General features: G+C 38.7%; 1 protein-coding gene across 2 annotated transcripts in view; it reads right to left on the reverse strand.

Annotated features, from left to right (window-relative positions):
• SLC9C2 (solute carrier family 9 member C2 (putative)) overlaps positions 1-14306 on the reverse strand; it is a 96440-nt gene that overhangs the window by 44364 nt on the left and 37770 nt on the right. For both annotated transcript variants that reach the window (XM_073216769.1, XM_073216770.1), the window contains 3 exons: positions 5620-5701; positions 2911-3077; positions 347-460 (listed from right to left, as the gene is read on the reverse strand). In XM_073216769.1, the coding sequence (XP_073072870.1) occupies positions 347-460; positions 2911-3077; positions 5620-5701 (363 nt within the window). The remainder of the gene's footprint in view (positions 1-346; positions 461-2910; positions 3078-5619; positions 5702-14306) is intronic.

Here is a 14306-nt window from a genome sequence, read left to right on the forward strand (position 1 = left end):
GAGAGAATTTTGTATCAAAGGAACTCAAATATGTTAAATTTCTAAAAGCAGGTGCAAATATTTGAAGACATTTAGGAGTGTAAATGGCACCAAACACCCTCTCAAAATGAACTGCTAAAATTTGCTAGACTTAGAGTAAGATTTATGACTTGAACTTAAAGCCTCAGAAATTTTTATTTTCATTTTTTGACTTTCACAAATCAAACATACATTTTAATGACCAACAGGCTATCAGAAGGTGAAAATAATTTTTTTCCAGTCACCTGAAAACCATATGTAAAAATAGAAGTATTGCAAAAAAAAGGTTTTTTTTCAATTAGAAGCAGATTATGTGAACAGTACCAACCATTTGCATAATAGCTACATGCAAACTGGCTTCTTCTATTAAAATTTCATCTGTTGGTGACTCCTCATTCGTTTTTTCATCACATGAAACGTGGGAAAACTTAACAGTATCAGACTGTTTAAAAACAGAGGGAGATAAAGTTAAAAATAAGTAAAAATAATTAGGTGCCATCACATGCTTCAATCAACAAAGATTCTAGTAACTCAAATCAGAATTTCTAAAAGGAAGGGGTGTTTAACTGGATAATAATACATTTCTTACATGTTCCCCATGTAAGAAATGTTGCTTTCTATTGTGGTGAAGTAACTGTTCATGTGGGGAGATTTAGAAGCCAAATTCTTCCCCAAAGCTGTCTATGCTAGACTGCTCTCTGAAGCAGCCTGTGTTTTCTGCTTTTTATAATACTTATACTAAGCGAGATCTCTCAGCTCTGTGATTGGTTGTAAACATCAGCTTGGCAGAGGCCATTCACAGTCACTCAATCAGCCAGTTTATAGAAACACGTTTTCTTGTATTTGACAAATATGGCTAGATCCACCACGACCTTCTCTTTAGAGACAGGATTCAAAGAAGCTTTTTTACCAAGATAGCAAAACTAGTAAATATATTCCCCCTCAGTTTTCTGACATCAGCAGAATCAATTTTTTTTTCTGTTAGTGTGTATCACCTTTATTGATTTGTACACATTGAGCCATCTTTGAGTAAGAGCTGTAAATACCACTTGATCATGGTGTATGATCTTTATTTTTTTTTTTTGAGAGGGCATCTCTCATATTTATTGATCAAATGGTTGTTAACAACAACAAAATTCTGTATAGGGGGGTCAATGCTCAATGCCCAATCATTAATCCATCTCAAGCCTAATTCTCGTCAGTCTCCAATCTTCTGAAGCATAACGAACAAGTTCTTACATGGTGAACGAATTCTTACATAGTGAATAAGTTCTTACATGGTGAACAGTACAAGGGCATTCATCACAGAAACTTTCGGTTTTGATCACGCATTATGAATTATAAACAATCAGGTCAAATATGAATATTTGATTTTTATACTTGATTTGTATGTGGATCCCACATTTCTCCCTTTATTGTTATTATTATTTTTATTTTTAATAAAATGCTGAAGTGGTAGGTAGATGCAAGATAAAGGTAGAAAACATAGTTTAGTGTTGTAAGAGAGCAATTGTAGATGATCAGGTGTGTGCCTGTAGACTATGTGTTAATCCAAGCTAGACAAGGGCATTAAAACATCCACGGATGCAGAAGATTTCTCTCAAAACAGGGGGGTGAGGTTCTTAGCCTCACCACTGTTGATCCTCAATTTCTCACCTGATGGACCCCTGCAACTGTGCCTGTCTTAGGTTGTTCCTCCCTTGAGGAATCTTACCCGTCTCTGGCTAACCAGTCATCTTCCGGGGCCATACAGGGAGATGTAAAGTTGGTAAGTGAGAGAGAAGCCATATTATTTGAAAAGGTTAGACTTTTACTTCTTTGCAGATTTATGCCCTGTGGCTTCTATGCCCAGCACTTGTCTCGAGGTATCTTTACCACCTGGAGGAATTATGATGCTCGGTAAATTCGATATGAGGCACGAATTCTATTTGAGGGTTGTAATTAGGAAGGAAGAAGAAAAGCTATAGAGGTAGCATATGGAAGAAAACATGGGAGGATTGATTATTTCTTTGACCTATCTTCTTGTAGAGTACCTTAAGCATGTATAGGTTTTAAACTACTAACTAATTTGCGCACACATATTAACATAATAGGAATACGGTGACATAAACTAAGCAAATCTATAATTATCAGCCATCTCCAGTGAATCCAAGAAAACCATTTAGGCACCCTAGGCATTTGTGAGAATTTGTCTATGATATGATGGATATTGTCCAACTGTACTTGAACAGTCTGAGAGAAATCAGACAAATTAAAGCAACCCATTTCTGGGATCTGTTCACATCCCATATGTTCTTTTAACTGTAGATAGTCTATAGTCGTAAGATTTTGGAGCACTACAACTTGCACCCCTCCCAACTCCTGGTTGAGTTCCAACAGTACAGATCCACTCAAATTCGTTGTCTCACTGTATGCACATGCCAGCCTAGACATCTCCCTCCTCATTCCAGTGGCAAGTCCAGGAAACGATGGGATGGACGCAGCCACAACTGCAGCATCGCCCAGATCCCTGTGGAGGCTTTTTGATGATCATCCCCCGGCACAAGTCCTCCAGAGAGTGCTGATGCCAGGAGCTCCTCCTCATATCGTATCTTAGTTCATTTTCTGGGTAACCAAGCTAGGCCTTGATCTTCTGCATAAAAACAAACAGACCCTTTGCCCACACTTTAACATGCCCTCTATACCACTGTGTAGAATTCATTGGAGGTCAGCACACAGGAACTGCTTTTTTTTTTGTTTATTAAGAGAAAGGAATATTATCAGAAAAGAGTACCTCTATAGCTGATCATCTGACACCCTTTAAGTGAGAATCAATTTTTTATAATAAACTAAAGCAAGAGAGGCAGACAGAGAAAGAGAATAGGCTGTTTTTTTTTTGAGATATCAACTCACGGGAATGATGTATTCAATCTTTGTTTTTTCTTCTACTAAGGTCCAATCAACATTTGTCAAAACTTTTTCTGTCTTAAATAAAGTTATAGTGTTCCATATTATCTCCTGTATGTGCTTCATGGTATTTTGCACGGCTGTTTGTCTTGGAAGAGAAATAGCACACAGACCTGCGACAAAGAAAAGCAAGGGCCTTAACAGACTACAGTGACAAAAGCAAAAAAGCAAAATAATCCCATGACTCGGTAACATCTTGGCATCACCCGCAGAGCAAAGCCACAGTGCTTAGAGTATTTATCAAAGTGCACAAAACTACCTGTCTTCCAAGGCAGGGCTGCTTATTAAATTATGCAAATTCCTGGGCCCCTCTCTATACCTGGAGAATCATACTAGCCTGGGAATTTGCATTTTAGCAAATTCTCCAACTCATTCTTGTACATAATAAAATTTAAAGGCCACTGCAATAGAGATCCCTCAGATTTAACATCACTGTTTGCTGGCCAACAAATCTATACATCCAGAATTTACAGAAGTGAATTTGAAGTTATAGCTATGAGGCTTGCTGACCATAAAGAAGAATTTAATGAGTTAGTGTAGTCTATGGAATTCCATCTCCATAAAATAGTTCCCTGTTCATAACTGCATGTGAAATGTCTCAGAAAGAGTTAAGATGATTTCTAAATGTTTTAGTTCAGCCTTACTGCATTCATTACAGGGCACTGTGTGCAACAGTACTATTTGAAATTTGGGGGTTTCAAAACGGTCTGGGGGCATAGTCCTCTCAGTTCACCGTGATCTAGAGCAAAGATGCATTTGACCACTCTCTGAAGAGTCAGAAGGTGTCAACTTTGGATTTAAAATTCCCATGGCTGAGATCACACAAGAAGAAAGCTTTTTCACTTGCCTAATTACATCCTACCCATATGGTGGAGCAATAGTCACTTCCCAGTTGCTTTGAGGAAACACATATCGGTTCTGAGAAGACAGAGTCCTTGCCATATATGTTTTGTTCCATCATAAGAATTTCTGAGGTTTAGTTAATACAATAAAAAATTTATAAGGGAAGAAGAAGAGCAGAAAAAAACATTACCATGAGAGTAAAATCCCTTAATCCTGTCTTTGAGTAAAAGTAAGAGGAATCACAAGGAATCACAGGGTGAGAGGAATCACACGAAAGCAAACATGGGAGAAGCCCAAATGCTACATCCTCAGCAAAGACAGCAGAGTAGGTTTGGGTCCTGGGGAGTCCAGGGAAATTGGTGGGAAGGAAGGTGTGAGTAAACCTCAGGGATCAATTAACTTCACTTAAGCTCCAGTGTGGGCTTTTGCTGATCCAAGCACACCTTTCCACTGCAAACAGTAACAAACCCACAGAGGGAGAAAAAGAGAGCTGCTAAAAATCTGCCTGTTTACTAGCCCTGTTCACATACTGGAGCCCTTAGCTCAGAAATGGGGTATCACAGGATATCCTACAATAGTGTCGGTGGCACACAGTTTGGGGAATGGGCAGGACTGTGAAAAGACAAGCAGAGCGGTGATGTCTCCTGTCGGTCTGATGGAGCATGGTTACCAGGCTGTTTTTCTGTTTAGAACTCTCCTTCAACATTATCGTTTCACTGACCTTTCATGTTCCACACTTTCCAAGAAACCTTCTGAGGACTAATTTGGTTTACCAAGGAAATTGGTTTTTAGAAGTGAATTACCCTGAATAATGATCATGATTATTTCAGCTGTAAAAAGATATCATTTCTCATTATAAATAAGTTGATTTTCTGCTTTATCCACATTCTCTTGTAAGTACAGCATATGTAAATCTTCATCAGTCTGATCAATTCTAGATACCCTTGACAGGATCAATTCTCTACCCCAACAGAGCTGAAGACTAGGTCATGAGATATCAGATGATACTAAGGCCCTATTCTAAGATTTCATATAATCCCTTCCTCCCCCCTTGACCTCATCACAACAGATTATTTTATCCTGTATTTCTCTATTGACCTTGTGTCTATTTGTGCTTTTATCATACTTATAATTTTTTTTCAACAGCCTTAAATTCCTTCTTAGAAACAGGCAACTGTGGCAGAGCCCACTGATTGTCTCCAAATACCCAGTCTCCTCTTTTTCTTTTATCAATGGAATCTCCATGTTTTGGCTGAGCACATGGCCAGCCAGGTAAAGAAAATATTTCCCAGGAGTCCTTGCCCATGTGTGCCCATGTGACTAAGTTCTGGCCAATGGAATGTAAGGAGTAATGAACTATACAACTTCTGGATTCTGCCCTTAAAAAGAAGGTGCTTATCCTCCATTGCCACATCCCTTCCCATTTCCCCTTTGTAGTTGGTTGGATTGAAGATACAGTGGTAATGAGCCAACTTCTACCCTGCAGACAAGAACAACACCCCAGGGGCTGGAGAAGCAACAAAAGAAAAGGATCCTGGATCTCTAGACAACCTTATGGAGCAGAACCATCCCACTCTTCTAGACTTTCTGTGGAAGAGGGGGAAAAAACCTGTCTTGTTTAAGCTACTGTTAATGTGGTTTCTGTTAAACTGGTTGAACAAAAATCCCAAGTAATAGAGCATCTATAAATAATGAGTGAATGAAAATGAATGATTTCATAATCAATTCCTGTTCAAGAAATGTCCACAGAACCCCCAACAATAATCTCTTGGCATTATTCTCCCCAGTTAATGAAAGACAGATATACTTTACCTAATGTCCTGGCTGAATGACTCATCATGTATGGATTTATTCCCATGGTCATTAACGATATCACTTGTGCATACAATAAAAACTAAAAAAGACACACACACACACACATAAACAGAACCAAAACATTAATAAGCTTTCCAAAGGGAATCATTGCTCAATTTACCATCAACAACATTCTATCTTAACATCCTATCTACATTTTTAAATTCTGCCTCTGATAAGTAAGTGAGGTAAAAGGGTTGTTTTGTGGATACTGCTTGAATGTAATATACAGGGGTAAAAACTCATTTTCAATCTGAATGAAAAAAATAGATTTTGTGGTTTCTGGGACGGAAAAAAATACTGAGAGAGGAGCTCTCCAACTTGCCACTTTCAGCAGCAGCCATGCAACATCAGCAAGGTGGTGGTCATAACAGACACAGCTGTGGAACCTGCAGGGTTGGGGAGACACCATGGCAACAGCAGGCAGTGGAGACCACAGGAGGGATGGGGAAGTGTGCCTGCCACCAGCATGTACTACAGCTGCACAAGAGGCTCTGAAGAAGCAGGCAGGAACTCTAGTGGGGTCTGGAGAGGCACCATGCAGAAGCAGAGACACAACCACATTTTTCATAGGTCTGTAGGTCTTGGCTCTGCCATTTATTAACCATGTAATTTGGGACTAGTTAACCATTCTGAGCTTCAGGGTCCTCTACTGAAAAATTTAGTTCATAGCTATATTTCCTTTGGACAAGTTTCCCAAAATTGACTGATAGCAATAAGGACCTGGAATGCTTCTTAAAAATACTGACTTCCAGGCTTTCTCCCTGTTGATTCTCATTCTGTAGGTCTGGGGTGGTGTCAAAGGGGTTCATAACATCAGACAGATTTGTGAAACACTGTAAAATGATACTCAAATGTTAGTTAACATTTCACTGGTGGTTTTAAGTCAGTTCCTCGTACAAAAGAAACTTGAAGGAGCTCAGATGTTATTACGCTTTTTCTTTGATGCCTGGGGAGACCCAAAGTCCTTGCAAAACCACAGGTTTGTTTGAACTCCAAATTTTCCCAGACCATGTCCCCAGATGTAAAGTGTCAATACACAGATTGGATTAAAGATGACTGCGTGAGAAGTGAGACAGAGACCTCCTCCTAAAACCACATATAATAAGAAAATATAATTTAACATAACTAATCCTGAAAAAGCAACAGGAAAGAAGGCTGCACCAGACTGCATACACCTGGAGAAAAGAGCAGACCTCATGGAATAGGGTAACATACCAAAGCCATGACCCAGGGGCCCAAGCCCTTCCCCAACCCCAGCTCACCAGGGGGAGGAAGAGAAACAGAGTGGGGAGGGAGTGGAGGCCTGGGACTGCTGAATACCCAGCCCTGGAGATCTGCTCTGGGAGCATGAGCCTACATTGCATGGTGCTCTGGTGATTTAGTGTGGGTGGAAAGCTAAATAATACCTGGAGAGATGGAGATTCCAGCTGCTTGTGAAAAATAGGGATTCATATCTGGCTGACCTGGGTGGGCAGTGAGAGACTTCCTAAAAGCAAGAGGGCTCCTAAAGGGGCAAGAATTGTACAGAGCTTACTGCTCAGGAGAAACGGCAGGTAGACAAAATTGTCTGGGTGCAAGCTGCCCAGTAGGTTGGGAGCTTAAACAATCTTCAGGTGCTCCATCCCACTGGCTGGCTACACAGCTCCAAGGCCCCTCACAGTGATACACAGCCTGCTGTGTCTTCCTCCCAGCTAGCCTGCACCTGGCTCAGGCTCGCAAACTGGCAAACCCTACCCTGGCATCAGCCCAGCCAGAGGGAATCCCCACCTACAGCAGTTACAAACACAAAGCATAGAGGCATGCACCTGTGTGATGGGCCCCCTGATTCTGGCACAGGAGACAACCATAGCAGCCAGAAAGGAGGAAACAGCTCTTTCCTCCCCCCAAGCAAGAACACTGCTCCCCTGTGACCCCTGACATTGTTCCAGGGGCTGAGCAGCTCCAGAGAATAGAGCTTCTGGGAACTAGAGGACACCACAGACAAATTATGAAAGCTCAAAGGAACCTGCTTCAAAGCAAAATTAGGAATACACCAGAGAAAGAGTCAAATGAAATCGACCTCATGAATCTTCCTGAAAGAGATTTCAAAATAAAAAATTATTAACATGCTCATGGAGGTACAGAAAAATATTCAAGAACTCAGGAACAAATTTAGGATGGAGATCCAGTTGTTGTAGAACACAATGGAGGGTATTAAAAGCAGATTAGATAAGGTGGAAGATACGATAAATGAAATAGAAATTAGGGAAGAGGAATACAAAAGGGCTGAGGCACAGAGAGAAAAAAGCATCTTTAGAATGAAAGAATGCTGAGAGAACTGTGTGACCAATTCAAACAGAACAATATTCATATTATAGGGGTACCAGAAGAAGAAGAGAAAGAAAAAGAGATATAAAATGTCTTTGATGAAGTAATTGCTGAAAACTGCCCCAATTTGGGGAAGGAGATAGTCTCTCAGACCAAGGAGGTACACAAATCTCCCAACACAAGGGACCCAAAGAGGACAACACCAAGACATATAATAATTAAAATGGCAAAGATCAAGGGTAAAGACAGACTATTAAAAGCAGGAAGAGAGAAAAACAAGATCACATACAAAGGAAAACCCATCAAGCTGTCATCATACTTCTCAGCAGAAACCTTGCAGGCCAGAGGGAGTGGCATGATATATTCAATGCAATGAAGCAGAAGGGCCTTGAACCAAGAATACTTTATCTAGCAATATCATCATTTAAATTTGAAAGAGGGATTAAACAATTTCCAGATAAGCAAAAGCTGAGAGAATTTAGCTTCCACAAACCATTTCTACAGTGTATTTTGGAGGGACTGCTATAGATGGAAGTGTTACTAAGGTTAAATAGTGGTCACCAGACGTAATAAAAAGGGACAGACAAAGAGTACACAATATGATACCAAATATATAAAGAATGAAGGAGGAAGAAAAGGGGGGTAAAAAAAAGAACCTTTAGACTGTGTTTCTAATAGCATACTAAGTGAGTTAAGTTAGACTCTTAGATAGTAAGGAAGTTATCCTTGAACCTTTGGTAACCACAAATCTAAAGCCTGCAATGGCAATAAGCACACACCTATCGATAATCACTCTAAATGTAAATGATCTGAATGCACCAATCAAAAGATATAGAGTCACTGAATGGATAAAAAACAAGACCCAACTATATGCTGCCTATAAGAGAGTCACTTCAAACCCGAAGACATACACAGACTAAAGTGAAGGGATGGAAAAAGATATTTCATGCAACTAATAGGAAGAAAAAGCAGATGTTGCAGTTCTTTTATAAGACAAAATACACTTCAAAACAAAGAAACTCACAAGAGACAAAGAAGGACAGTACATAATGATAAAGAGGTCAATCCAACAAGAGGATATAACCATTATAAATATCTATGCACCCAAAACAGGAGCACCCACACATGTGAAACAAATACTAACAGAATTAAAAGGGGAAATAGAATGTAATGCACTCATTCTAGAAGACTTCAATACTCCACTCACTCCAAAGGAAAGATAATTCAGACAGAAAATAAATAAGGAGACAGAGCCATTGAACAACATATTAGAACAGATGCACCTAATAGACATCTACAGAACTCTACACCCAAAAGAAACAGGATACACATTCTTCCACCCAAAAGAAACAGGATACACATTCTTTACAAGTGCACATGGAACATTTTCTAGAATAGACCACATACTAGGCCACAAAAAGAGCCTCAGTAAATTCAAAAAGATTGAAATTGTACCAACAAACTTTTCAGATCACAAGGGTGTAAAACTAGAAATAAATTGTACAAAGAAAGCAAAAAGGCTCACAAAGACATGGAGGCTTAACAACATGCTTCTAAATAATCAATATATCAATGACCAAATTAAAACATAGATCAAGCAATATATGGAGACAAATGAAAACAACAGCAAAATGACCAACTTCTCTGGGACACAGCAAAGGCAGTTCTAGGAGGGAAGTATATAGCAATCCAGGCATATTTAAAGAACGAAGAACAATTCCAAATGAATAGTCTAAATTCACAATTATTGAAACTGGAAAAAGAAGAACAAATGAGGCCCAAAGTCAGCAGAAGGAGGGACATAATAAAGATCAGAAAATAAATAAATAAAATTGAGAAGAATAAAACAATAAAAAAATTAATGAAACCAAGAGCTGGTTCTTTGAGAAAATAAACAAAATAGATAAACACTAAGACAGACTTATTAAGAGAAAAAAGAATCTACACACATAAACAGAATCAGAAATGAGAAAGGAAAAATCACTATGAACACCATAGAAATACAAAGAATTATTAGAGAATACTATGAAAATTTATATGCTAACAAACTGGATAACTTAGAAGAAATGGACAACTTTCTAGAAAAATACAACTTTCCAAGACTGACCAAGGAAGAAACAGAAAATCTAAACAGACCAATTACCAGCAATGAAATTGAGTCAGTAATCAAAAAACTACCTAAGAACAAAACCCCTGAACCAGATGGATTCATGGCTGAATTTTATCAGACATTTAGAGATGACATAATACCCATTCTCCTTACAGTTTTCCAAGAAATAGAAGAGGAGGGAATACTTCCAAATTCATTCTATGAAGCAAGCATCACTCTAATATCAAAACCAGGCAAAGACAACACAAAAAAAGAAAACTATAGACTAATATCCCTGATGAACATAGATGCAAAAATATCCAACAAAATATTAGCAGACTGAATTAAAAAATACATCAAGAGGATCATACACCATGATCAAGTGGGATTTTTCCCAGGGATGCAAGGATGGTACAACATTCGAAAATCCATCAACATCTCTAGACCTCCCGAATAACTTTTCTTGGGAGATGAGCAGGTGTTCTTAATCCACCTTATTCACATGCTTTTATCCCTCCCAAGAGCAGCTTTGGGATTCAACATCTGGGAGGTGGCAGGGTGTCCTGGGAATTTCTAGCAACTTGAGCTAGAATAGCTCACACAGTACTGTCACAAATACTATGCCCTAACACTGCCAGCAGATTCCCTGGGCTCTTTAGATCTCTTGGAGTCTCAGTACCAGAGATGCTCCACCACCAGATGGCCCAGAAAGCCACTGGCTAGCCCATGAGGAAAAGACTTTGAGAGAGAGTAGAAAGGAAACCAAGTTTTGTTTTTCACAATAGATACTGTAGTCTTCAGCCAAAAATTTTCAGTAAATTTTTTAAAAGTAGCCCTGAAGCTGACATAGAGAGAGATAAAAGGATCTCCAGGAATGAAACAACACTAAGAGAACTATGTGACCAAGCCAAAAGGAATAATATTCATATTATAGGGATACCAGAAGAAGAAGAAAGAGGAAAAGGGATAGAAAGTCTCTTTGAAGAAATAATTGCTGAAAACTTCCCCAAACTGGGGGAGGAAATAATCGAACAGACCATGGAATTACACAGAACCCCCAACAGAAAGGATCCAAGGAGAACAACACCAAGACACATAGTAATTAAAATGGCAAGGATCAAGGACAAGGAAAGAGTTTTAAAGGCAGCTAGAGAGAAAAAGGTCACCTATAAAGGAAAACCCATCAGGCTAACATCAGACTTCTCGACAGAAACCCTACAGGCCAGAAGAGAATGGCATGATATACTTAATGCAATGAAAAGGAAGGGCCTTGAACCAAGGATACTGTATCCAGCACGACTATCATTTAAATATGATGGCGGGATTAAACAATTCCCAGACAAGCAAAAGCTGAGGGAATTTGCTTCCCACAAACCACCTCTACAAGGCATCCTACAGGGACTGCTCTAAATGGGAGCACCCCTAAAAAAAGCACAGAACAAAACACACAACATATGAAGAATGGAGGAGGAGGAATAAGAAGGGAGAGAAGAAAAGAATCTCCAGACAGTGTATATAACAGCTCAATAAGCGAGCTAAGTTAGGCAGTAAGATACTAAAGAAGCTAACCTTGAACCTTTGGTAACCACGAATCTAAAGCCTGCAATGGCAATAAGTACATATCTCTCAATAGTCACCCTAAATGTAAATGGACTTAATGCACCAATCAAAAGACACAGAGTAATAGAATGGATAATGGATAAAAAAGCAAGACCCATCTATATGCTGCTTACAAGAAACTCACCTTAAACCCAAAGATAACCATAGACTAAAAGTCAAGGGATGGAAAAACATATTTCAGGCAAACAACAGTGAGAAGAAAGCAGGGGTTGCAGTACTAATATCAGACAAAATAGACTTCAAAACAAAGAAAGTAACAAGAGATAAAGAAGGACACTACATAATGATAAAGGGCTCCATCCAACAAGAGGATATAACCATTCTAAATATATATGCACCCAATACAGGAGCACCAGCATATGTGAAGCAAATACTAACAGAACTAAAGAGGGAAATAGACTGCAATGCATTCATTTTAGGAGACTTCAACACACCACTCACCCCAAAGGATAGATCCACCGGGCAGAAAATAAGTAAGGACACACAGGCACTGAACAACACACTAGAACAGATGGACCTAATAGACATCTATAGAACTCTACATCCAAAAGCAACAGGATATACATTCTTCTCAAGTGCACATGGAACATTCTCCAGAATAGACCACATACCAGCTCACAAAAAGAGCCTCAGAAAATTCCAAAATATTGAAATTCTACCAACCAATTTTTCAGACCACAAAGGTATAAAAGTAGAAATAAATTCTACCAAGAAAACAAAAAGGCTCACAAACACATGGAGGCTTAACAACATGCTATAAATAATCAATGGATCAATGAACAAATCAAAATAGAGATCAAGGAATATATAGAAACAAATGACAACAACAACACTAAGCCCCAACTTCTGTGGGACGCAGAGAAAGCAGTCTTAAGAGGAAAGTATATAGCAATCCAGGCACACTTGAAGAAGGAAGAACAATCCCAAATGAATAGTCTAACATCACAATTATCAAAACTGGAAAAAGAAGAACAAATTAGGCCTAAAGTCAGCAGAAGGAGGGACATAATAAAGATCAGAGAAGAAATAAACAAAATTGAGAAGAATAAAACGATAGCAAAAATCAACGAAACCAAGAGCTGGTTCTTTGAGAAAATAAACAAAATAGATAAGCCTCTAGCCCAACTTATTAAGAGAAAAAGAGAATCAACACAAATCAACATAATCAGAAATGAGAATGGAAAAATCACGACAGACTCCACAGAAATACAAAGAATTATTAAAGACTACTATGAAAATCTATATGCCAACAAGCTGGAAAACCTAGAAGAAATGGACAACTTCCTAGAAAAATACAACCTCCCAAGACTGACCAAGGAAGAAACACAAAAGTTAAACAAACCAATTACGAGCAAAGAAATTGAAACGGTAATCAAAAAACTACCCAAGAACAAAACCCCGGGGCTGGACGGATTTACCTCAGAATTTGATCAGACACACAAAGACATAATACCCATTCTCCTTAAAGTGTTCCACAAAATAGAAGAAGAGGGAATATTCCCAAACTCATTCTATGAAGCCAAAATCACCCTAATACCAAAACCAGGCAAAGACCCCACCAAAAAAGAAAATTACAGACCAATATCCCTGATGAATGTAGATGCAAAAATACTCAATAAAATATTAGCAAACAGAATTCAACAGTATATCAAAAGGATCACCATGACCAAGTGGGATTCATCCCAGGGATGCAAGGATGGTACAACATTCGAAAATCCATCAACATCATCCACCACATCAACAAAAAGAAAGACAAAAACCACATGATCATCTCCATAGATGCTGAAAAAGCATTTGACAAAATTCAACATCCATTCATGATAAAAACTCTCAGCAAAATGGGAATAGAGGGCAAGTACCTCAACATAATAAAGGCCATATATGATAAACCCACAGCCAGCATTATACTGAACAGCGAGAAGCTGAAAGCATTTCCTCTGAGATTGGGAAGAAGACAGGGATGCCCACTCTCCCCACTGTTACTTAACATAGTACTGGAGGTCCTAGCCATGGCAATCAGACAAAACAAAGAAATACAAGGAATCCAGATTGGTAAAGAGGAAGTTAAACTGTCACTATTTGCACATGATATGATACTGTACATAAAAAAACCCTAAAGACTCCACTCCAAAACTACTAGAACTGATATCAGAATACAGCAAAGTTGCAGGATACAAAATTAACACACAGAAATCTGTAGCTTTCCTATACACTAACAATGAATCAATAGAAAGAGAAATCAGGAAAACAATTCCATTCACCATTGCATCAAAAAGAATAAAATACCTAGGAATAAACCTAAACAAAGAAGTGAAAGACTATACTCTGAAAACTACAAGTCACTCTTAAGAGAAATTAAAGGGGACACTAATAAATGGAAACTCATCCCATACTCATGGCTAGGAAGAATTAATATCGTCAAAATGGCCATCCTGCCCAAAGCAATATACAGATTTGATGCAATCCCTCTCAAATTACCAGCAACATTCTTCAATGAATTGGAACAAATAATTCAAAAATTCATATGGAAACACCAAAGACCCCGAATAGCTAAAGCAATCCTGAAAAAGAAGAATAAAATAGGGGGGATCTCACTCCCCAACTTCAAGCTCTACTACAAAGCCAT

The sequence above is a fragment of the Manis javanica genome, chromosome 11, assembly GCF_040802235.1.
Source record: "Manis javanica isolate MJ-LG chromosome 11, MJ_LKY, whole genome shotgun sequence".
Taxonomy (NCBI): domain Eukaryota; kingdom Metazoa; phylum Chordata; class Mammalia; order Pholidota; family Manidae; genus Manis; species Manis javanica.